The sequence below is a fragment of the Melopsittacus undulatus genome, chromosome 13 (assembly GCF_012275295.1).
Source record: "Melopsittacus undulatus isolate bMelUnd1 chromosome 13, bMelUnd1.mat.Z, whole genome shotgun sequence".
Taxonomy (NCBI): Eukaryota; Metazoa; Chordata; class Aves; order Psittaciformes; family Psittaculidae; genus Melopsittacus; species Melopsittacus undulatus.
The window spans coordinates 6866404-6887635 of record NC_047539.1 but is presented as its reverse complement, the minus strand read 5'-3'; the positions used below and the strand labels follow the sequence as shown (position 1 = coordinate 6887635).

General features: G+C 48.6%; 1 protein-coding gene across 1 annotated transcript; it reads left to right on the top strand.

Moving 5' to 3' along the window:
* The first annotated feature begins 2177 nt into the window (after positions 1 to 2177).
* Positions 2178 to 17257, top strand: HEATR6 (HEAT repeat containing 6). Its single transcript, XM_005154465.3, has 20 exons — positions 2178 to 2345; positions 3097 to 3204; positions 3646 to 3786; positions 4719 to 4834; positions 5526 to 5640; positions 5888 to 5989; positions 6418 to 6555; positions 7345 to 7622; positions 8011 to 8188; positions 8479 to 8685; positions 9223 to 9322; positions 9563 to 9921; positions 10238 to 10360; positions 10748 to 10834; positions 11762 to 11896; positions 13062 to 13184; positions 14157 to 14281; positions 14947 to 15043; positions 15471 to 15675; positions 16142 to 17257. Exons 1-20 carry the CDS (start codon positions 2178 to 2180, stop codon positions 16711 to 16713), a joined length of 3477 nt encoding a protein of 1158 aa, XP_005154522.2. The 3' UTR covers positions 16714 to 17257.
* Positions 17258 to 21232: the final 3975 nt, after the last annotated feature.

Below are 21232 nucleotides of genomic sequence, written 5' to 3'. Positions count from 1 at the left end.
AGTCGAGGACTTGTGCTGTTTTCCCTCATACCCTACCACATTTGCTCTCCTTTGGGGGTTTGGAGGGGTGAGCAAACACTGATAAAATGTACCTTGGTGTAACATCACCAGCTGCAGTGCAGTAATTCCCTGAACCTGCAGCATCTTTACCCAGCCCTGGGCTGGTTTCTAAACCCATCAGCAGTGTCAGTCTGCTTTCAGTCATGGATTTATGAGGGCCTCACAAAAGCAGGAGCCGCTGTCAGAACACACGTTGCTGCACCGCTCTGACAACAGGACAAGGAAAAAGGAAGAGTTTAAATATGTATTAAGAAGTTCTAAAAGGAAGAAACCACAAAATAAACTGGTGACAAAAGGAACAAACCCCAGAGTGGGGGATTGGTGGAATTTTGTGCCAAATAGTGAAGTTGGGAAGGCAACGCTGACATTCCTGGCTTTCAGACTTCAATCCCAACGCAGCCCTGCCTGGGTCCATCCCCAGTTGCTGCCTCCCACAGCACTTACAGGCTATGAAGCAGCTGCACTGCCCAGAGCAGTGGCTGGGCTGAGATGGCAGAGAGCGCTCTAAAATCGTCCTTGCACAATATTAACATGCTTGAGGGTGTCTCTTTGCTACTTGTTTTGCTGTGACTGCCTCAGAGGCCTGTTGGAACAAATAATAAATGGAATGATAAAGGTAAGAAGCACAGCAATGAGAACCAGACAGCCCCAGGGCAAACAAGAAAGCCAAGGCCACAGCACTGGTGGCACAGCATGTACTTTTCTTGCTCGAGGTGCTCAGTCTGAGAAGGAGATGAAGGGAAGGTAAAGGGAGGTGAACCAGGGCTAAGAGCCTCTCGAGTGAGGTTCCAGACCTTGGCTTCTCCTGGCTGTGCCATGGAAGGAGAGGACACCGTGCCCTGATCCTGCAGCTCTCCTGCTCCATCCTGGGTGATGCAGATCCCTGTGTTGGCAGTGGTCCACATGCAGCAGGCTTGGCTCGGTCCCAATCAAGTGCATTTCCTCATCAACTGGGGCCATTCAGTCCTTGGCTTCTCTCCTGGGATCCTGTGCACAAGGAAGTGGCAGGTGGCTGCTGTTCACTTGGTGCAAGGAATGAATTCCAGGTGAGGTGCAGATGCTGGAGGAGCATCCCTATGGTGGGCAGGTTTCTCTTCCCAACTACCAGTCCCTTGTGTCCCCCGTGCTGTAAATCTGTTACATCTCTGTGCCTCAACCAGGTACAGACAGATCTGGGCCAGGGCCACGGGTGTGCGACAGGAACAGCCTGTGACAGTTCAGCAGCCCTTCTCTGTGCTCTGATTCCAGGCTACATCCATCACTTACAGCTGCTTTTAAAGAAACACTGAGTGTCCCCAATAGTTAAAACCTGCACAGCCCCCCCCCAAACTGCTCCTTGGGGAGCACGGTGCATGGCTTCCCAGGGCTCCTGCTCCATTCAGGGAGCACTGAGCCGCAGTCCCAATGGCTCTGGGTGTTGTGGTCATGGTATGGACAGGCAGTGCCACCCACTCTTGTGCTCCCCATGGCCACGGCACCCAGCCCCAAGGCCCGGAGCTGCAGATACTGCCTGGGGTAGGTGCTTGTGCTTGTCCTGCTGCTCTGTCATCAGGAATTCTCCTTCCTTCCTGGGCTCAGCACCATGTGAGAGTGGAATGACCATGAGGGTAACACTGCTGTGAGGGTGACGTTGCTATGATGGTGGCAGTACCATGATGGTGGTGCAGCTGTGAGGGTGACATTGCTATGATGGTGGCAGTGTCATGATGGTGATGTTGCAGTGAGGGTCACACAGCCACAGGGGTGGCGCTGCTGTGAGGGTGACACTGCTATGATGGTGTCAGTGCAGTGAAGGTGACACAGCCACAAGGGTGACACCGCTGTGATGGTGTCAGTGCACTGAAGGTGACACAGAAGCAGGCCCTGTGCTGCAGGACGCACATGCACACACGTGCACACACATACACGCACGTGCACACACACATACACGTATGTCACACGCACACACACACATACACACACGTATACACGTCACACACCCACCCCCGCCCCTCCTGCTGCCCTCGCAGCCCCCCGAGGCCGGGCCCCGGTCCCACCCCGGTGCTGCCCCGGCTGCGCTCCCTCCCGCCCCGGAAGTGCTCCCCGTTGCCATAGCGCCTCCGGCGAGCAGGCGGAAGATGGCGGCGGCCGTGGCGGAGGCCCCGGCGCCGGGCGGCTCCTTCGGCCAGTTCGCGGCCCGGTTGTGTGCCCTGCGGCCCGGCGGCAGCCTCCGCACCGAGCTGCACTTGCTGCTGGACCAGCTAATCTCCGAGAGCTGCGGCCCGGCCGCCGGGCCCGGCCCGCAGGTACCGCGGGGGACAGCGTGGCCGTGACGGGGCCCTCCGGAGCCTCCTCCGCGCTGCCCCTTACCCAGGGCCGTGTTCCCCGCTCTGCCTTCACCCGGGGGCCCGGCCCTGCTGCCGGTGTGGGCAGGAGCGAAGCTGGAGGTGGAGGGTGGGCGGCAGTGATGGGTCTGTGGGCAGCAGGAGCAGTAATGGACCGAGTCATATCGCAGTCTGATGTTCATGCGATAAAACATGGCAAGTTTAAAGTAACTCCTTCAATGCTGAGTCCTGTAGTTACACGGTGTTGACACGGCGTTGTTTGCAGCACACTGTACTTCATTGCTGCTCTATACACTGCTGATTTACCCCGTTTTCTTCATTTCCAGACTAGGATTACTTTGCACTTTTGAATTTATTTATTTGGACAAAGGTCTCCCTGTGCCCCTTCTGTGCCTTCATCTAACTCTGGATATTTCTTTTGCTACTATTATCAGCTTTGTTTTAACTCTAGTACTTAAGTTGTGTTGTTTGAGCAGTACTATTGCAATGAGTTCAGTGTCAGCATCCCCCTGCACAGGGATGGAGATCTGCGGGTGAATGAGGGGAAGGGAAGCTCACTATCTGGAGTTTCATTCATTTCAGTATCCCTGTGTATGGATGCCTGTGGTACCCACACACAGATCTGGTTGTGCAGTCAGAGTCTCAGCTGATGATGGGGTTTCCACCCTGGCTTTGTAGTCTCTAAGTAATAAACTGAGGCTTTGTTTCCCAGGATGTCTGTGCTCTGCTTGTCCAAGCCTGTCAGCTGGTTCCTCTGGATCAGGAGCATCTCGTCAGCAAAGTCTGTCAGCTTATCCATCACTTACTGAACAGGTTTCAGGTATGGAAAGTTTGGCCTTGTTCCTTCCTTCCTTGTGGGCTGCCTCTTGGGTACCTCGCTAAGGGAGACCCCCTGCCTTCTTACAGTGCTGTGGAGCCAGCCTTCATGCAGATGTACTTGGATTTTTCCATGTGTTGTGTATTTATTCTTGGCTGCAGTTCTGATCTGTGGCTCTAGCTTGATTCCCCATGCAAAACCAGCTTTGTCAAACATGATACACCATCAAAAATACCCAGGTTACAGGATGCTTGTGTTGTTTTATCCATTTCTGAAGTGTTGGCTGATCCTGTGATGCTCTGTAGTTTTAACAGCCAGATCACCCAAATATGTAACCAATACATCTGAGTATATTAGCATGTACTAATATACTAGTTAATATATACAGTATATTAGCTCCATCAGTACATAATGATGTTTTCTTGACCTCCTCTGTTCCAACAGGTGCTGGTTGATGAACAGAGCTTGAATTTCCTTCTCTCCTACTGCATCTCTGCTCTTAAACAGTGCAGCTCTTGGACACATGTGGAAATTGTGCAAGCCTTGGCAGCTCTTGTCTACAATAATGGACCTAAATGTCAGAAAGTGAGTTTGCAAGCAGCATTTTACTATTTCTACTTCTATTTATTTTTTCCCCAAAAGAAAGAATAGAAAACTATCATATTCTCAAATTGCCTTATCTTCATGTTAAGTATCATATAAATAGCGACTGATGGAAGTTGAATTTCAGTGTGGTAGATGTATCTACTAATAATAAGGATATAACAAGGTTCTTCCCATGCCAAATACCTTTATACCTGCAGGCTGCTGCTGTAGGGACCAGCTCTGACCTGGCTTGAGCCAAAGGCAGGCTATTAAAGAAGGGCACCAGGCTTAGTCTGCGGTCTGACCACCCTGGTATATCTGTGTACCCGGCAGGAAGAACATGGGGAGCTTCAAATTACACATTACTCAGCAGGCTCCATTGAGGAGCCTGCAATTTACCCAGTAACTAGATCAGTGGGCTCAAAGCCCTTTCAAAGTGGAGCCTATCAGGTGTCAGTCCTGAGGTCTGCATGAAGCTCCTTGTTGCTGCAGTGTATGGTGCTTGGTATGTTGAATCCTGCCGTCGCCAGCTCTTGGCAGCGTGCAGAGCAGTTTCTGCTGCTGGGCTGAAGCACGGGGAGGTGATGGTAGCAGTTTTGGAGCTGCCAGCTTGCGTGGGTTTGTAGCCTATATAACTGCAGCAATTTGGTACAGCAGTTGTTACTAACTTAGCTTTGTGTCTGGGAAGAAAGCATAAACTGGGATCCAGCCTCAACTGTGCTCACACTCAGTAATTCTCAGTATAAAATAAGGGAACTTTGGAAATTTATGTTTTCATCTCATTTTTGTCTAAACATAATCTGTCTGTGAGATCTGGATCTGCAGCTGACAGCTCTTTTCTTGGTAGCATGGATATGTTTAGCTACCAAACAGAAGAAACGAGGCTGAGGGAAGAGCACTGATTCCTAACGGCTCCTGGTGGTTTGTTTTAGCATCTCCCGGATTTGCTGGGCAAGACTGGGCTCTTGGTGCAGCTCAGCGATGCTGCTCAGCCCGACGTGGAACTCCGGAGGGCAGCAGTACGCAGCATGGCAAACCTCTGTCTCAGGTGCGTGCGAGCCTTCCAGATGGGGGAGTGGGTGCTTTGGGAGATGTACATCTGACAGCAAGGTCAGCTCTGGGCTGGGAACAGCAAATTTAGGTCTAGTAAGGGGTATATGCATGAATTTGAAATGTAGGACTTTGGTGCTCCAAGGTCTCTTCTCTCTGGATAAAATGGTAAACTCTCAGTCTTCCAGATATAATGACACAGAGATTAGTTTAAGGAAGAAAATAAGAAGTGTAGTTCTGGGTGGTCCCTGCAATGATTCTCTGGGTTAATTTTGCATGAGAAATTGCCAGTTAAAAGCTTTTGCAGTGATTGTCAGTTATTCAATTTTTCCGTTCCATGCGTAAATATGCTGATGCCACAGTCATTCTAAGCCCTTTTCAATGCTGATTTTTGCCTAAAAAGCATTTATAAGCATGAGAGCTTGTTAAGCTGTGCTTGGAGAGTCATTGTAATCAAGAAGCAGGCCACAAAAGCAGCGTAGGTGTAAGGCATGCTATGACTGTACTAGCTCATTGTGCAGAAGGTTTCCTTCTGTTCTTTATGGTGGTAGAGCTGATCCCTTTCAAAGAGCCACCTGAGGCTGTGCTCTTCAGCCTAGCAGAGGGCTTAGGTCTGTGTCTGTGTAACTTTATAAAGCTGTGGGACGGATTGTAAACCAACCACTTGCCTCTTCCTGCTTTAACCTCAGCGTGCCTGAACAGCCATACTTGGAGGAGTCCTACAGAAGTGTCTGTTTTCAGACTTTCTTAAGTGTTCTGCAGTCTTCAAAAACCTCTGATGTAGATGACATCACTTTTTGCATGGTGAGTGTAAATGTCTAGAATGCTCTCATTAGGAGATTGTGCTGCTGGAATGTTGGAATTTGGAATATGTGACATTTGGAATGTTGTCAACTGCGATTTTGCTTAAATAGTCTGGGTTTTTAATAAACGTAAGTAACTGTCCCAGTAATTATGTTGAGTTAAACCATATTTTCCCAGAAGGTCACTTGAAAAATGTGAACCTTCAGTGTTTTGGGAAGGAAAAGTAATTCCGTGTGTTGGTTTTCAGTTACTGCAGAATGCACTGAAAGGTATCCAGTCGCTTCTCAATGGTGGGAAGATGAAACTAATGCAGAGTGACCAAATTGGATCTCTTCTTGCAGTATTGAAGGTGAGTACTTCAATCCACCTTGAGAAGGAGGCAGACTCTGAAAGGTGCATCTTCTAGGTGCTTGTTAAATGGGAAACAATAGAAGACAGGAAAGAGGGAGCAGAGAAGCCTGAGCATGGTAGGAATAGGTATTGTGAGATATAAAGATGACACTGAGTTTCTGTCACAGCTTCTTAACTAGAGTTCTCACAAAAGAATGTGAGAGAAAGATGGGAGGCTCATTTTTTTTGGACTCACTTAAAATCCTTCCAGATATAGTTGAATTTCAGATGTTGCAATGCTGTTATATAGCACTTACAGGGGAGAGGCAAGACCTGGGGGGAGGATTACAACCCCAACTAAAAACTGGTGAACACCCAAGTAAATACAGAGTGAATCTTTGTGCATCACAAAGGGAAAGGACCATAATGTTTTTGTTTCTATTCTAGAAATGTATGTTTCATGGACTGCCAGGACTGAGCATAGAGATGCCAGCAGCCTTGTACCCGGTTCCATTACCTCAGTATGACAAAAGGTTGCCTGCCAAACAGGAACAGTCAGAACCAGCCACCTTTAAGCAGACAGGGGTAAGTTTGAATTGCACTGATTCTGCTGCATGTTCATTGTGCAGTTGTGTGTTACCTGGCTGATACTAGTGGCTCTTTTGTGTTCTGAGCATCTGATACATTCCACATTCTTTGCTTTAAACATATTGATCATAAATCTCTGCTCCAAGTAAAACTGCTTTATAAACTCAGATGAAGAGAACAAATGGCTCTGAGGATATTGCTTTTCCTAAGATGAGCTCTGTGCATCAGTTACTCATCTATAGCCAAGAATTCTTGGCTTGCAGACATGGGATTGGTGCGTGCAGACGAGGCAAAGCTTCTTATTTTATAAGTTACATTTTCTCTCTAACACTTGCACAACTGTTTGACTCTTTCCTAGGGCAGTCAAGTTCATGTCAAGACCGATTTCCTCCCCCCGCCCCATTTGTTCTGCTTAATCCTTCTACAGGTTATTTTTTAACCCTGCAAACATTTTGGATTACCAATTATCTGAAAGACATGAGAGAAAATAAAGATGAGAAGTCATGTTGACTTGTTTCTTTTTACATGTTAAATGTCTACTGTAAATCTACAGCAGCATTTACCATTCTTTAATCACTTTTGTGTGAAATAGAGTTTTTAACTGAAAGCTTTCTGGGAAATCTTTTGCTTTACTGATATAGAGGCCAAACCTTAAATTTTGAGGCTACTCAGGTATTATCTCCTTGCTTACACTAAGGTATTCCTATACTGATGTTACTGTTGCTGCTAACAAGCAGAGTTTGCAGACTCTCAGATAGTAAAGAAGTGGGTTTTGTCTTAAAACAGAACAGAAGAAAAAAGTCCAAAGCAAAACAAAAGAAGGAAGAGTCTGTGGAGGAAGGAAGAGATTCAGGTGATGCAGGAAATGAATCGGCCCTTGGAGCAGACATGATGAAATTGCACTTGGGAAATGTGCAGAAGAGTCCTGGTTCAGATCCTCGGAGTGTTGCAAACGTGTCTGCTGGGAAGGATCACTTGTCTTCACGTTATCCTAGCTGGAAAAGAATCAGCAGCAGTGAGTCGGAATATTCCGATGCTGAAGGTGGAATACAGAGCAAAGTGAGGTGATTGTTGCTGATGGAAACATAAAGCATGGCAGCAGCGTGTGCTGCTGTTCATAACAATTTCAACTCGTGTGTCATGTTAAAACACAGCTTCTGTCCCTGCAAACCTGACATGAATTCTACGTGTGTGCAGCCTCCCACACTTCCAAGAGCATCCTAGTGCTTTGGTCTTCAAGCTGTTGAGAAAATCAACAGCTTTGATTTATATGATGATTGAAGAAGATAGGAAAGCAGTGATTTGTATTGGTTTGAGAGTAAATTTGTTCTTTCTCTTCCCATTCTTGGTCTAAAGAATTTCTTCTCCCATCTGGCCACTAATGCTAGTGAGAGGTTAGGTCCAGTACTCTTCTTTGCTGCTATTTCATGAATCTTTTTGTTTGTTTTTAAGATCTTACCAAGCCAATGTTCGTCAGGGGGCTCTGGCCTGCTTCCTCTCTGCTATAAAATCAATAGAGAAAAGAGTTCTTTATGGCTACTGGTCAGCGTTTGTTCCTGATGCTCCTGGTATTGGCAGTCCCCAGTCAGTGTCCTTGATGACTATTGCTTTAAAGGACCCTTCTCCAAAGGTGAGGCAGCTCTGGGTAGAAAAAGCATTGTCTTTTTTGCCATATTAATCTTGAGTTGTCTTCTCTGGCCTTCAGTAAGTACTTTGACTACTGTATCTGTGTTGCTTGGTCACTGTGCTGCAAGAAACGAAGAGGATGTATTGGGTAAGGAAAAAAAGGATTGGTTGTACTGTGAGATAAAAAAGGAGTTGAATTTTCTTGTCCGAGAAGGAGACTTCCCTAACTTTTCGTGTTCTCCATCAGCTCGAAGGAGGTGTTAAAAGTGGATAATAAATGTTTTATCATTTCAGACCCGTGCCTGTGCGCTTCAAGTCCTCTCAGCCATACTGGAAGGCTCCAAGCAGTTCCTTTCTGTTGCTGAAGACGTTAATGATCACAAGAGAGCTTTTACTCCCTTCTCTGTAACTATTGCTTCAAGCATCCGGGAGCTGCACCGCTGCCTGCTGCTGGCCCTGGTGGCAGAATCCTCTTCTCAAACACTGACACAAATAGTCAAGGTAACCGTACTGTTAGTGTTCCAAATGCTGCCCAAGAGATGATATTGATCTCTGGATTATGTCTTGAAGGGAGATTGCACAGGAATTGCTGTAGCTGTTGACTAAGGTGATGGTGGGAAATAATTGTTACCATCTTGTATGACTTCATTGACTGAGTCTTCCTACAGAGCTCTAGGGTTCTTTCCAGCCCAGTTCTCTTGTTCCTGCATTCATTTTGTGTAGGTTTTGGGGTTGAGTGAAACTAATGATTCTGAAGACTCACATTGGCTTTAAAAGTGGAAATAGGCAAAAAAAAGCTTTCCATGGGCTACTGAAATTTCCTTGGTCTGTATGCAAGGTCACAACAGTTAAATACTTGTTCTTAGGAGCCAAGTCTGTAGCCAGCTTTCAAACAGCAGATAATTGCATTTGTTTTTAGGTGCCCTCAGATAATTAGCTGTCAAAATGACCTAAAATTGCCAATGTAAAACCAAATGTGTTGGAGGCCAGGCTGACATCATAACTACCGCTCCATGCATGTTCTTCTGTGTGTTTCAGTGCCTTGCAAATTTGGTTTCAAATGCCCCATACAGCCGTCTAAAACCTGGGTTGCTGACGAGAGTGTGGAACCAGATAAAGCCCTACATTTGCCATAAAGGTTTGTATTCTGTTTGGCTGGAGCCTCTTTGTGCGTGTGATATCTTCATTCAGCATTGCTTGTCATGTAGTAGTTGTGGATTTCCCTCTTTCCCCCTGTGCTTCATAAATACATAAACATATACGTTTCCATTGAATTACATGTTATGATCTGTCTTGTGTGAAAACTGCTGAAGGATGCTGTGTCAGTGAGATGCTAATGGAGTGGCTTTTTCTTCCCCTGCCCTGTTCTTTCTTGCAGATGTTAATGTCCGAGTTTCTAGTCTCACATTATTAGGGGCTATAGTATCTATCCAAGTACCTTTACCAGAGGTGCAGTTACTTTTGCAGCAGCCCAGTTCTTCAGGGCTAAGTCATAGTGGTAGCACAACCCCTCACCGTTCTAATTCCTCTGAGCAGTGGAGAAAAACCCTCCCCTCAGAAGGGGAGCCTCCAGATAACCCAGCAGGATGCACATCTCCAGAACCATGCTGGCTGCTCCGTCTCTGCGTTTCCATCATTGTTCTGCCCAGAGAGGATTCCTGTTCTGACAGTGATGCGAACTTCCCATCGTTTTCCAGTGTTTATGAACCATGTCCCCTTCGACTGGAAGCTTTACAGGTAGGGAGATACTGAATGTGTTGCTCTTACAGGCACCCTTGCTTAGTTTTTTAGCTACAGGACACCTCACTTACAGTAAAAATTCATTGTGTTGCTACCTGATAGTGCTTTTGTGGCTGGTTTTGAACAGGACAATGAACAGGAAGGTTTTGAATGAGCTCTGGTATTCTAGAAGTTGTACTGCAAAGTACATCAGAGTTTAATATGTGGTTCCAGTGTTGATTTGCACATGAGCATCCTCTCTGTGTGTACTTGGAGTATTTTGGTTTAATAACACGAAAAAAGGGTGAATAGATTTTCTTTTGTTTGTATTTAGGTGTTGGCACTGCTTGTAAAAGGCCATTTCCCTATGGCTCAGAGCTATTTCCTAGAGCTTGGAGAAGTGGCTTGCAGATGCATGGAAGAAATGGATCCATCCATTCAGCTTCACGGAGCCAAAGTAAGAGCATGAGGAACGCTGCTTCACTGAGTCAATTTTATCTATTAGTGTGCTTGGCAAATACAGATGAGTAGTGATGGATATTCAGAGCACGTGTGATTTTGCATCTGCAGGTGCAGGAGCTGTGTTCTGTCACCCAAAGGACAGCTCAGAGGAGATTTCCTCTTTGCATGGCAATCTGTTATGCTGTCCTAGCTGATGACTTGATGTTAGAAAGGCTTTTCCTCTAATTTCTTCCCTAGCAGGGACAGAATAGAGTCCAAACCAATATTGAATCCTTCAGTTTTGTTCCCTGGGTAAATTGCAGTCGTAGGTAAAGGTTGCTATGGTTCCATGGAACTTGAGGCCTCCCTGATGAAGACCCAGTTGCCTTTTATTCCCTTGCAGCTCCTGGAGGAGCTGGGCACAGGTGTACTGCAGCAATACAAACCCGATTCAGCCATCAGCCCTGAGCAGAGAGTACCGGTCAGCACGGTAAGTGCGTGGGCTCCCTCTGGGATTCCACTTCACTGAGCTTCCTCTCTTGAGCACTCTGCAAAGCCACTGGCATGGGTAAATAAATCAATTGCAGGAAAGCACAAAGGGACTCGGTGCCCTGTGGCTTTATATGTGCTGATATGCAGAATTTCGGTAGACTTCCTTCATTGTTCTGTTTGTGTCTATAGGCAGGTGGGGGAGAGTTGTTTTATGTGATGTTAGCACTGCCTCTCTGCCTTTCCTCATTCCTCCTCTTCCTACCTCATCTAGGTCAGAAAGGTGGAAGAACAGAGTTTGGTGAATTTGCATTGTTACAATAGCCAACCTGCATGTTCTGGCTGCTCATGAGTGCAGAGGAACCACAATACATGTGCTTTCAGGAAAAGTCACTGTTTGTGGCTGGCTGTTGGACAGGTTTGTGGAAGCAGAGGCACTGGCATTCTGGTAGTAAATTCATCCTGTTGAAGTCTTGCTTCTGTGAACAGAAGCCAAGTTGAAAAGCTTCCTTGGCCTATGCTAAGTATTGAGCTGGTCACCAGTGACCCTACAAGATAGGAAACATGTCCAGTAGCACCAGGTTCCTGTTACTTGATGTGAATGCAAATTGTCAAGCACATTGAAATACCCAGCTATGTGGATTCAAGAAGGGGGTTGTAATTCTACCTAGTGCAAGCTAATCCAAGTGTATATGGCCTTGAGAATGAAAGAAACAGAACTCAATGAATAAGTGCTTGATAGCAGTGCTAAAATGTTTCTGAATGCCAAGTAGTTTAGGCTTGCAAAGAGTTGCAGTCGCTTCCATGTGTGGTTATGCTACCTGCTTTAAGTATGTCTTAAAGATGATCATAGCAAAAGACAACCTGTTATAGAATGTATGCAGAATTGCTGAGTTTAAGTAGCTAAACCTGGCTGCTTCTTCTGTAGGTTGTAACTTTCTGGACCATGATGTTGAATGGCCCTTTGCCTGGCACTCTTCAGAGCTCTCCCCATCCGACTCTGCAGACAAGCGCCTGTGATGCCCTGTCCTCTATCTTGCCTGAAGCTTTCAGCAGACTGAAGGTAAGAGCACTTCTTTAAGGTGGCATTTTTAGACCCACTGAGGTTTTGATCTTGTCTGCCAGACTGCAGCAGTATAAAGCCTCTTAAAGCTTAAAATGAGAGGGTGGAGAAACCTTCCAGATTTTTCATGAGCATTCTGAGCAGGTTGTGACCATTGAAGACTGGAAAAGGCAACGTTGGGAGTGATTAATCAGCCAAAACAATTAAACTGTGGGTCACAGAAGCTGTTTGGCCCTGCCATGAATACTCGGCCTTGTCAATGATGCAGGGGAGATGGAGGGCAAGAATTTCTTTGCTTGAGGAAGGGGTGAAGGGTTGTTATTTTGCTGGTTAGGTCTTTTGAAGACACAGCTGAGCTAACAGCCATGGGCTGATGATGGTCACCAGTTCACATGCATGGCTTTTCTCTTGGCTGGCTTTTAAAACACTGAACTGTGGCGATTGCCCTGGCAGAAGCAAACAAATATGTTGGCCTGACTCTCCTTTTGCAACATAAAATATGCTTTTGAACATGAAAGCCTTGGCAGTGTATCACTACTGCATTGTGCCTCTCCTTTTATGTCACTGTGCCCTTCTTGATGGGAGTGCTCTGCCAGATCTCATTTGCCCAGGAATTGCTAGTACAGCAGTATCTCTGGAATTCTCCGTCCGGTTTCTCCAAGCACAGCATGTACTTCATCACCCTGTACTTTGATCCCATACACTTTCTTGTCCCTGTGGCCATGTGGGGTCAAATCAGTGCCCACTCTGACCCTTTGCTCTGATGAAACCAGGATCTTTGTCATGGATTGGTAAACTGACAATCTGTCCGGGATGAACTTAATCTGCCTGGCTGTCCTTGTTAATGGAGGGGAAAGAGTGAAGTAAGACAGGAAAAACCAACTGATCCAGTGGGTTTACCTCTGCTGGGCCATGCTGTCTGCATTTGGATGATAGTTAATATTTTGGTTTCCTTTGTAGTCTTACCTAACAGCAAAAAGATTGTGTTTGCTGGAAGCATTCCCGTTTCCTGTGTGGTATCCTGAAATGCCACACAATTTACTTTAAAGATTATGCTCTGAATGGTAGTTTGTATAGCTTCCACATATGAGGGTTTTTCAATTGTCTTAGTGGGATAGAGATCTCTTCAGTTTCTCCCTCTTGCCATGGCTGGTTTTCATTGCAGAATGACCAGCAGATCCTGTGTGTCACTCTGCTCCTTGGCCTGAACCACAGTGAGAACCCGCTGGTAAAAGCTGCTGCTGCACGTGCGCTTGGAGTCTACATCCTCTTCTCTTGCCTCAGGCAGGTCAGAACTGCCCTGTGTTTCTTATTTTGAGCTGTTTCATAATGGGTTTGGTGAAGCACAAGATGTGGTACATGAGTTCTTCTGGAATGAATCGGCCTTCCTACTTGCTTTTGGTCTGTAGTGTGTATGGAGCTCTTCCTTATTGTCTAGACCTGGTCTTGCCTCTTACGTGGTGAACAGAACCAGTTCAGGTTTAAATGAGATGAAGCAGAAACTAAAGTGCCTCATAAGCGAGAGCAAAGGGAGGGAAGCCAGGATCTTCCCTGAGCTCTTAGGGACAGAAGTGAGGGGCCAGGTTGGCACAAAGGAGCTGCAAGAGATGAGGTGGAGCTGTGAAGGCAGAGCAGGGATACAACATGTTTTTAATGTGAAGGCTCCAGCTTTGCTTCCAAGCTCAGAAGTAAAGCTTATCTAGAGAAAAATGCTGGATGGTTTCCATAGGAAAAATTGGTCTTGGCTTGGCTGAGCTGCGAGACTCCAGAGTTTTTGCAGTGTGGCCTAAACTGAGCAATTGGAATAATTATGCAATAGCTGATGTTGAGATTTGATTCCAAAATACTTTGAAAGCAAACTCTTTTCCATAGGCAAGGGACTGAAAATGAAACGCAATGGCCATAGAAGAGAAGATTGAACAGGCAGCTCAACAGGGAGTTTGGAGAAGGAATTACTTTGAGTGGGATTTGGTGAGAGTAAGATTGGCAGTGCAGGAAATCATGTTAAATCCAAAGTAACTAAAGCACTAATAAAATAACACATTGAAACCTTTCAGCAGCAGCCACTCAAGGGAGTGGTGAACTTGATCACTGTTAATTTAAGATCAAACCAAGCTGTACAAACATACTGAGCATATGAATGGAGCTGGTCTCTGTGCAGGTATCGTTTCCCCTGGAAAGGCCAGAATGAATATGTTACTAAGGAAATCACCTGAATCTTTAAAGCTGCTCAACTTTGCAGCACTTCTTACTTTCACAGGACGTGATGTTTGTGGCAGACACAGCAAATGCTATTCTGGATTCCCTCCATGACAAGTCTCCCAGCGTCCGTGCCAAAGCAGCCTGGTCCTTGGGCAATCTTACAGACACCCTGATCATCAACATGTACGTAAGTGGCCTTGGCCTCTGGGATTCCTTTCCCTGCCCCTACTCCTGTAGCATCACACAGAGGGTATTAATCTACTTAGTATCAAAAGACCATCAAATGTGGCTTAGATGCTTCTCTCTAACCACTCAGCCTGTGTGTCTGTGACCCTGTTACAAGAATCTGGTATCCATCTGAGGGCTGAGTTCTAAACTGCTTGGGTTCAGCTCTTTCCGCTCCTTAGTCTGGAGTATATTCCAAGTTTACTTTTCAGTTTTCTATTGCCTGTGTGTTGCTTTGTGTAATTGAGTTTTCCTGGTTACTTTCAGCATAACACAGGAGGAAAATTAATAAATATTTAACACTTCCTCAAGCCAAAGACTGACCTGCTGTTACATTTTTAACAGGAGGAATAGTTATCATATATTCCTGCTGCAGAATTGCCTCTGAGCAATTCATTGCCCTCTGTTTTTTATTACAGACTTAATGCATTGCTAACTGGCTTACTTGCATTGATAGTTTGGTTTTAAATTAATAAACATACTGGTCACATGTAGTAAGGTCTGCCTTACATATTAGCCCTCTAAAGAGTGAAGGTTGTTCATACGCCTCTGTAAAGGACTGTATCCCATCTTTGGGGATGGATCATCCGAGCTGGCCTTTCACTGTGTGATTCTCCTGCCAGGGAAACGATGGGACAAAGTTTTCATGAGGAATTTTCGGATCTCCTCCTGTTGAAAATGTTACGCTCTGCAACTGAAGCATCCAGAGACAGAGACAAGGTACGAGTGAGGGGAGGGAGGGTGGAGTTGTGCCATGGTGTGGTTAACTCTTGCATTGTTGTTACAAGGAAGAAGAGCAGGGGGAGATGTCACTGGTTACTTTGGGGTGTTTTGCCCCAGTGATGGGGAGATGCAGCTCAGCATCCTCTCTTGAGGGCTCATGCTTGGAGGTTTTCTGTTTGACCTGCAGGGCAGTTGATTGTGCTTTTCCCCAGTGCTGGAGCGGGTTGGTTTGGTTCTTTTTCAGGGTGACCATTTGCACAGAACAATGCTTCTGGTGGCATTTAAGAACTTGCCATCTGATAAGACACCAAATCTGATTCCCGACGGGCTCTGAGCATGATTTCACAGCAAGCTTGACAAAAGCTTTGCCTATAAGCTGAAAGCCAAAATGGTTTGGGGGTTTTTTTGTGTATGTGTGTTCCAGGTAAAGAGCAATGCAGTCCGGGCCCTTGGGAATGTGCTTCATTTCCTTCAGCCGTATCACATAGCAAACCCCAGGTTCAGGGAAGCCATCGAGGAATCTCTCCAGGCCCTCATCTCCACTGTCCAGAGCGAGGCCACAATGAAAGTGCGCTGGAATGCTTGCTACGCCTTGGGGAATGTGTTTAAGAACCCTGCCTTGCCACTTGGTGAGTAACTTGTGCCCCTGGCTCTGGGTCTGCACAGCAAGTTGTGGTCTTGATGAGAAGGGCTCTGTTACAGATGTGTTGGGGAAGAGGGGGAAAGCAAACTGAGCAGAACCTTGTTGTCAGAGCATTCCTGCCAGTGAAACAGGCTCCGATCCTGCAAATGTTAATACAGGCACCAGTGTGGTGTATTATACAGTGAATACAGTGGCCTGTATTCAGTTGGATCTGTCATGTTAAAAGAGAGCATGAGGGTGAGATTATAGCTGTGAATAGATGCAAAATGTCACTTTTTCTCTTAAAAACCAGTTAATCTTCTGAAGCTTTGTAAACAATTTTTCATTTCATAACCCCTGATTCTCTCATTTACACCAGAATAAATAGTAAGTGTAAACCCATTCAGTATTCAGAAGATGGATTTATAGTTTTATGTACTTTGATTGAAATGGGTTTGGTTTGGGCTTTTTAGGAGAGGCTCCCTGGACTGCCCAGGCCTACAGTGCCCTTTCCTCAGTGGTGAAGTCCTGCAAGAACTTTAAAGTCCGGATCAAGTCAGCCATGGCCCTCTCCATCCCAAGCAGGAGGGAATGCTACGGCTCCACCGAGCAGTTCTGCCACATCTGGAGTGCCTTGGTGGTTGCCCTGCAGAAGAGTGAAGACACTGAGGACTTCCTGGAGTTCAAGTACAGTGCCAGCCTCAGGACACAGATCTGCCAGGCTCTGCTCCATTTGTTGAGTCTGGCAAAGAGCACGGACCTGCCTGTCATTTGGGAAACCATAAGAGAGAGCAGGGATGCAATGAAATCCTACATCTTGCAGTATCTGAAATCTGGTGCTGAAGAAAACGAAGCAGGAACCCACATGGACTTGGGTGAGAGGGAGGGAGTGTTAAAAGGAGCTATTGAACATCTTGGTGGGTTAGAGAAGCAGCTGCAGGGCAAGGCTAGGGTAAGGGTGTCTGTTTATCTGCAGGATATCCTAACCAACCACGCCAGTGCTGCTGAATTAAGAGGCTTAGAAACACCACACCAGTGCTGCTGAACTAAGAGGCTTAGAAACACCTCTTTTGGTGACCAACAACCTACACTTCTGAGTGGGCACAGAGGAGAGCCCACTGCTCTCACATGGGCCATCCGGAATGAACACTTCCTGTAGCTGGTGGTCAACAGCTGGTTTCAAGCTTCCTGAAGTCATTCATAAACCTGATGGAAAAGATCTGGATGATTTTATACACTTTAGTATTGTTTTTCATTTCTGTGTTTGATGAACCCCTGAGTTGTCCTCCCTTGGTTCTGCTTGCACATTACCCATGTCCTGGGTTCAGCTGTAACAGCTGGTTTTCTCCTTACTTGTACTTGGTGCTGCTCTGTTACAGCATTACCCTTGGAAAACAAACACCTTCTCCTTCTTGGTGTGTTTTATGAAACCAGCCTGTTCTCTCAGCTTGTGTGCAAGCATTGGGTTACTCTGGCTGCCGGATTCAAAATCATGGTTGTAAAGGAAGGGCCTGGAAGAATTCTGTTTTTCTGAGCACTGCAAATGTTGTGTTCCTGCAATAAACCCCAAACTGCCAATATTTGAATAATTCCTTAGAGCAAACACACTTTGCCTTTACCCGTCTGCCTTCCCTGGGTCTTACACTTGGCCTGTGCCTCCCTCCTGCCTTCCAAAACCTGGAAATGCCTTAGGTTGTTTAAGCCAGAAAGTGGGTCCCCCAAGGCTGGAACTGTGCCTTTTGGAGCAGTGCTACCCCTGGGTGGAGGTGCAGTGATGTCCTAAAGCACATGTGGCTTTGTTTCTGCAGCTCTGTCCCCTTCCCATTCCTTGCTGTGTTTGCTGTGTGCTTACTGTGCTGATAGCTGCAGGAGGACGGAGCTCTCTGATGTTGCTGGGGACAAATCGATGCCTCCAGGAATGAGCCGGGGCCCTGGGAGTTAAGTGCCTGCTCTCCTCTGTTTGAACAGAGCTCAGGGCAAGCCCTGGCTGTTGTAAAAGCTCTTTGGGATACAAAATTCATCTGCTTTGTTCTTCCATCCACGCCGCTGGTTTCAGTGGGCCTCAAGTGCCGTGAGTATCCGAAACCCCTTCACAGTGATGGAGTCTTTATTGCTGCAGGCATGGAGCCACTTCCCTGGCATGAGTGACTTCTGCTGCAGCAAGGACCAGCTCTGCCAGTGTCTGGTGTGCAGTCTGTCAGTGCTGTGGAATGCTGAGCTGCTGCCTGGGACAGAAGCTGAGGAAGAGATGGCAGAGCTGAGCACCAGCACTGCCTTTGCTGGTCCTATCCTGGCTCAGGAGCAGCTTGGCTATGCTTCAAGTTACAGATGACACTTGCTCCTTTTCTCTGCCTGCTGCAGTTGTAGCTGTACCCATCTTTGAGTTCCCACCATCTGAACCACACTCTGTCACAGCTGTGTTCAGCCTCCAGCAGAAATCTGTCCCATTGCCACTGAAAACACAGTTGTGGTTGTGCACACCATCGGCTGCTGCCTTCTGTACCATTTCCCTAGGGATGCTCATAGACTCTGAGCATCCCAGGCATTGGTGTGACCTGTTGCCACTTCACTAAAGACTGACACACCAGTTTAGGTAGAATCTGGGTTTTGTGGTCTCATCCCACATGCTCATTACCTCCTGCGAACAGGATGGGTCTTACGTTGATGCCAGTGTTCATCCTCCTGTATAGGAATATGCATTTCCAAGCTTCTGGACACCCTTAGCTGACTCTGGGTTAAAACCAGTGTGTGCACAGGGGAGAGCAGAGAGGCAGGAGCTGGTTTTTGCCCTGGCTGGTGGCACAAACTCCATTCAGCATCTCCTAAATGCACGTTCTGGGAGAGCAAAGGGGCAGCTGAGGATATTCAGGCCTAATTTCTGGGTCATTCATGGGGGTCAGCTGTGCCCAGCCCTTGGGGCTATTTCTGCTGCTGCTGGTTGGTCCTGGGTGTAGTTGTGAAGGTGCTGGAGCCGAGCTGGGTTCTCCTGCCTCATAACCAGGTCAGTGATGGTTTCATGTGTCTGATGCTTGGTTGTGGAGCAGCGTGGGCTGCATGTGCCCTGTGCCACCTGCTTGCTGCCATTGAGAGCAGTGGGGCCCCCACAGCCTCTGTCATTGCTGAAGCACGAGGTGCTCGGGGCCGGCAGCACCTTCCCCAGCCCAGCCAAGGTTTTATTGTCCTGCCCCTTTATTGTTGTGTTTACAAGGCAGGCACTTTATAGGGTTTCCTATGAATAGTTTCAAGGAGAAGGTAATTACCTTATCACAGGCAGGGTGATTTATAGCCGAGGTGGCAAGGGGACAGGCGAGCTCCCCATCGGCTCCGTTTGAAAGACAATCCTGCTGTTCTTCCGTGCGGGGTCACCGCGAGGGGGGAAACAAAGGGGCTTTAGTGCCCGGTCCCAGCCCCGGGATGTCTCCTGCGGCCGAGCCCAGAGGGAACCGTTCCCTGTGCCCAGTGCAGGCCCTGGGGCTGCCCATGGTGATGGGTTCAAAGCTCGGTGCTGCGGCTCAGGTTGTAAAGTCCTTGTGGAATTGTGTGCCTGGAGACAGGAGCAGGCTCTGTGTGAGGGAAGGGTTTGGTGACCGAAGCACTGGATATTGTTGGGTGGCCGCAGACCTGGCTTGCAGCAGCTGAGGAACCCGTTACACCTCTCCCTTTGCCTTCATGTAGTGAATTGTATTTTGATGCTTCTTTCCCTTCTTCCCACTCACTGTCTCTTTATGGACTCTGCGCAGAGGCAACAACTCACCTGCTGCCTCGTGGGGTTTGCACTCTGAGCAACTGATGCAGCTGAGGGAAAGTAGAAGGGATGGGAAGGAAAAGGGGAAGGGCAACGTAAGGGAAAGAAAGGCAACAATTCACCTGATTCTGTGTGGGTTTTGCACTCTGAGCATCCTGGTGCATCCATTCCGGCAGCTGAGGGGAAGGGGAATGGAAGCGGAGAGGGAGGGAAGGGACAATTCACCTGGTTTCATGTGGTTCTGCGCTCTGAGCATCCCGATGCAGCCGGGAGCGAGAGAAAGGGAAGGAGCCACCGGTCCCGGAGCTGCCCCGGCCGCCGGGCCACGAGGTGGCGCCACCTCCCCGGCCACTGCCGGTACCGATCGCGGGTCCGGCCCCGGGCGGCTCCCGGTGAAGGGTGCGGGGGTCCCGACCGTGCCCCCCCCCAGGCCCATAGCGCACAACGGGGTGCAGGTGGGGGGGAAGCCGCGTGCTCCTGCGGGGGGTACGCGGCGGGGCCGGGGGTCCTGATGCTGCTCCCCAAGCAAGGGGAAGGGGGCACCTCACCTGCCCCCCCAATGGGACCGGGATTTAGCTCTGTGGGGCGCACATCAGTGCGTGAGCAATGGGGTGGCGAAGGCAGGGGTGAGTTCCAGTGGCGGGGTCAGCGGGAGCGGCTCCTGCGGCCGCTCCTCCGGTAACAAATGGCTCTGCGCTATCTCGGGCCGCCCCGCCGCTAATGCGGTGATTTTTATCCTGTCTGCTTCCCTTTGCTCCCTTCCGCCCCACCGCAGCCTCCCTGCCCCTCCTGCCGCTGCCCTGGGGTCGCCGCTGATGGATGGTCCCCGGCAGCGCCCGCAGGCGCGACCCCATTGCACCAAGCCCTGCTCCGAGGGGATGCTCTGCCCGGGGCTCGCAGGGACGGCAACAGCGGGGAGCGGTGCACAGGGAACAGCGAGGCACCGCATGAGGAGCACCAAGTGGCGATGGGATGGTGATGGCAAAGGGGCTTGGAGAGCCCCGGTGAGCAATAGCATCCCTGGGGCTGTGCCACCCACGGGAAACGAGCCTCTGCTGCGGAGGGGGGGGCCCTGCAGCTCCCCGGGGGCCCAGACTGGTGTTCCAGTCTAGACGTGCTGGTATGTGTCAGTCCAACAAGTTTCCTTGATGGCCCAGCAGCCAGGCATGGCACGCTCCACGCTGGCACCGGGGGGGCTTCCCGCAGGGCACAGGGGGCACGAATACACCCAAATGCCTGCTCCAGGCTCCCGGGGTGGCCCCTGGAGCGTTTGCCCTGGAACGGGAGGGAAAACTATGCGAAACCTGGAATTTCCTCGTAAAACCAGGGGCAGAACTTGCTGCATCTTGCTCTGCGGAGGGCTTGCGTGAAAAGCTCCATCCCACATCTCCCGCTGCCCCCGTGCGCGGCAGGGCTGGGCTGGGTAAATACATTTGGGGGTTCACCGGGGCTGCGGTGCCTCGGGGCTCAGCCTCGCCGCTGGTGCTGGGGTGATGCTGTCCCCATCCCTCCCAGTGCCACCCATCACCGACGGGGTGGACAAAGGTGGCTTTCAGGGCGCCGCCGTGCTCGGGCATGCTCCGGGATGTGTGAAATTCGGCTTTGGCCCAGCTCCTTCCTGGAGCGGAACTGTTCCCAGCGAAACCCGGCCCCGCCACCCACCCCTAATGGCTTTTCTCTGTGCGCCTGCATTAATGACCGCGAGGCCCGGCCTCGTCGGGGGGAAGCCATGCAAGTAATTGCCTGCATGTTTAATTCGGGGTTATGATAGGGGAGTCGCAGTCACACGGCGGCCGCTCGGGCTCCGCGCCATTGACTC

Coding starts and splice junctions, on each gene's coding strand:
- HEATR6 (XM_005154465.3), top strand. CDS start 2,178: ATGGCGGCGGCCGTGGCGGAGGCCCCGGCGCCGGGCGGCTCCTTCGGC. Junction 9,323..9,562: donor GCCCTACATTTGCCATAAAG/GTTTGTATTCTG, acceptor TCTTTCTTGCAG/ATGTTAATGTCCGAGTTTCT. Junction 15,044..15,470: donor CATCCAGAGACAGAGACAAG/GTACGAGTGAGG, acceptor TGTGTGTTCCAG/GTAAAGAGCAATGCAGTCCG.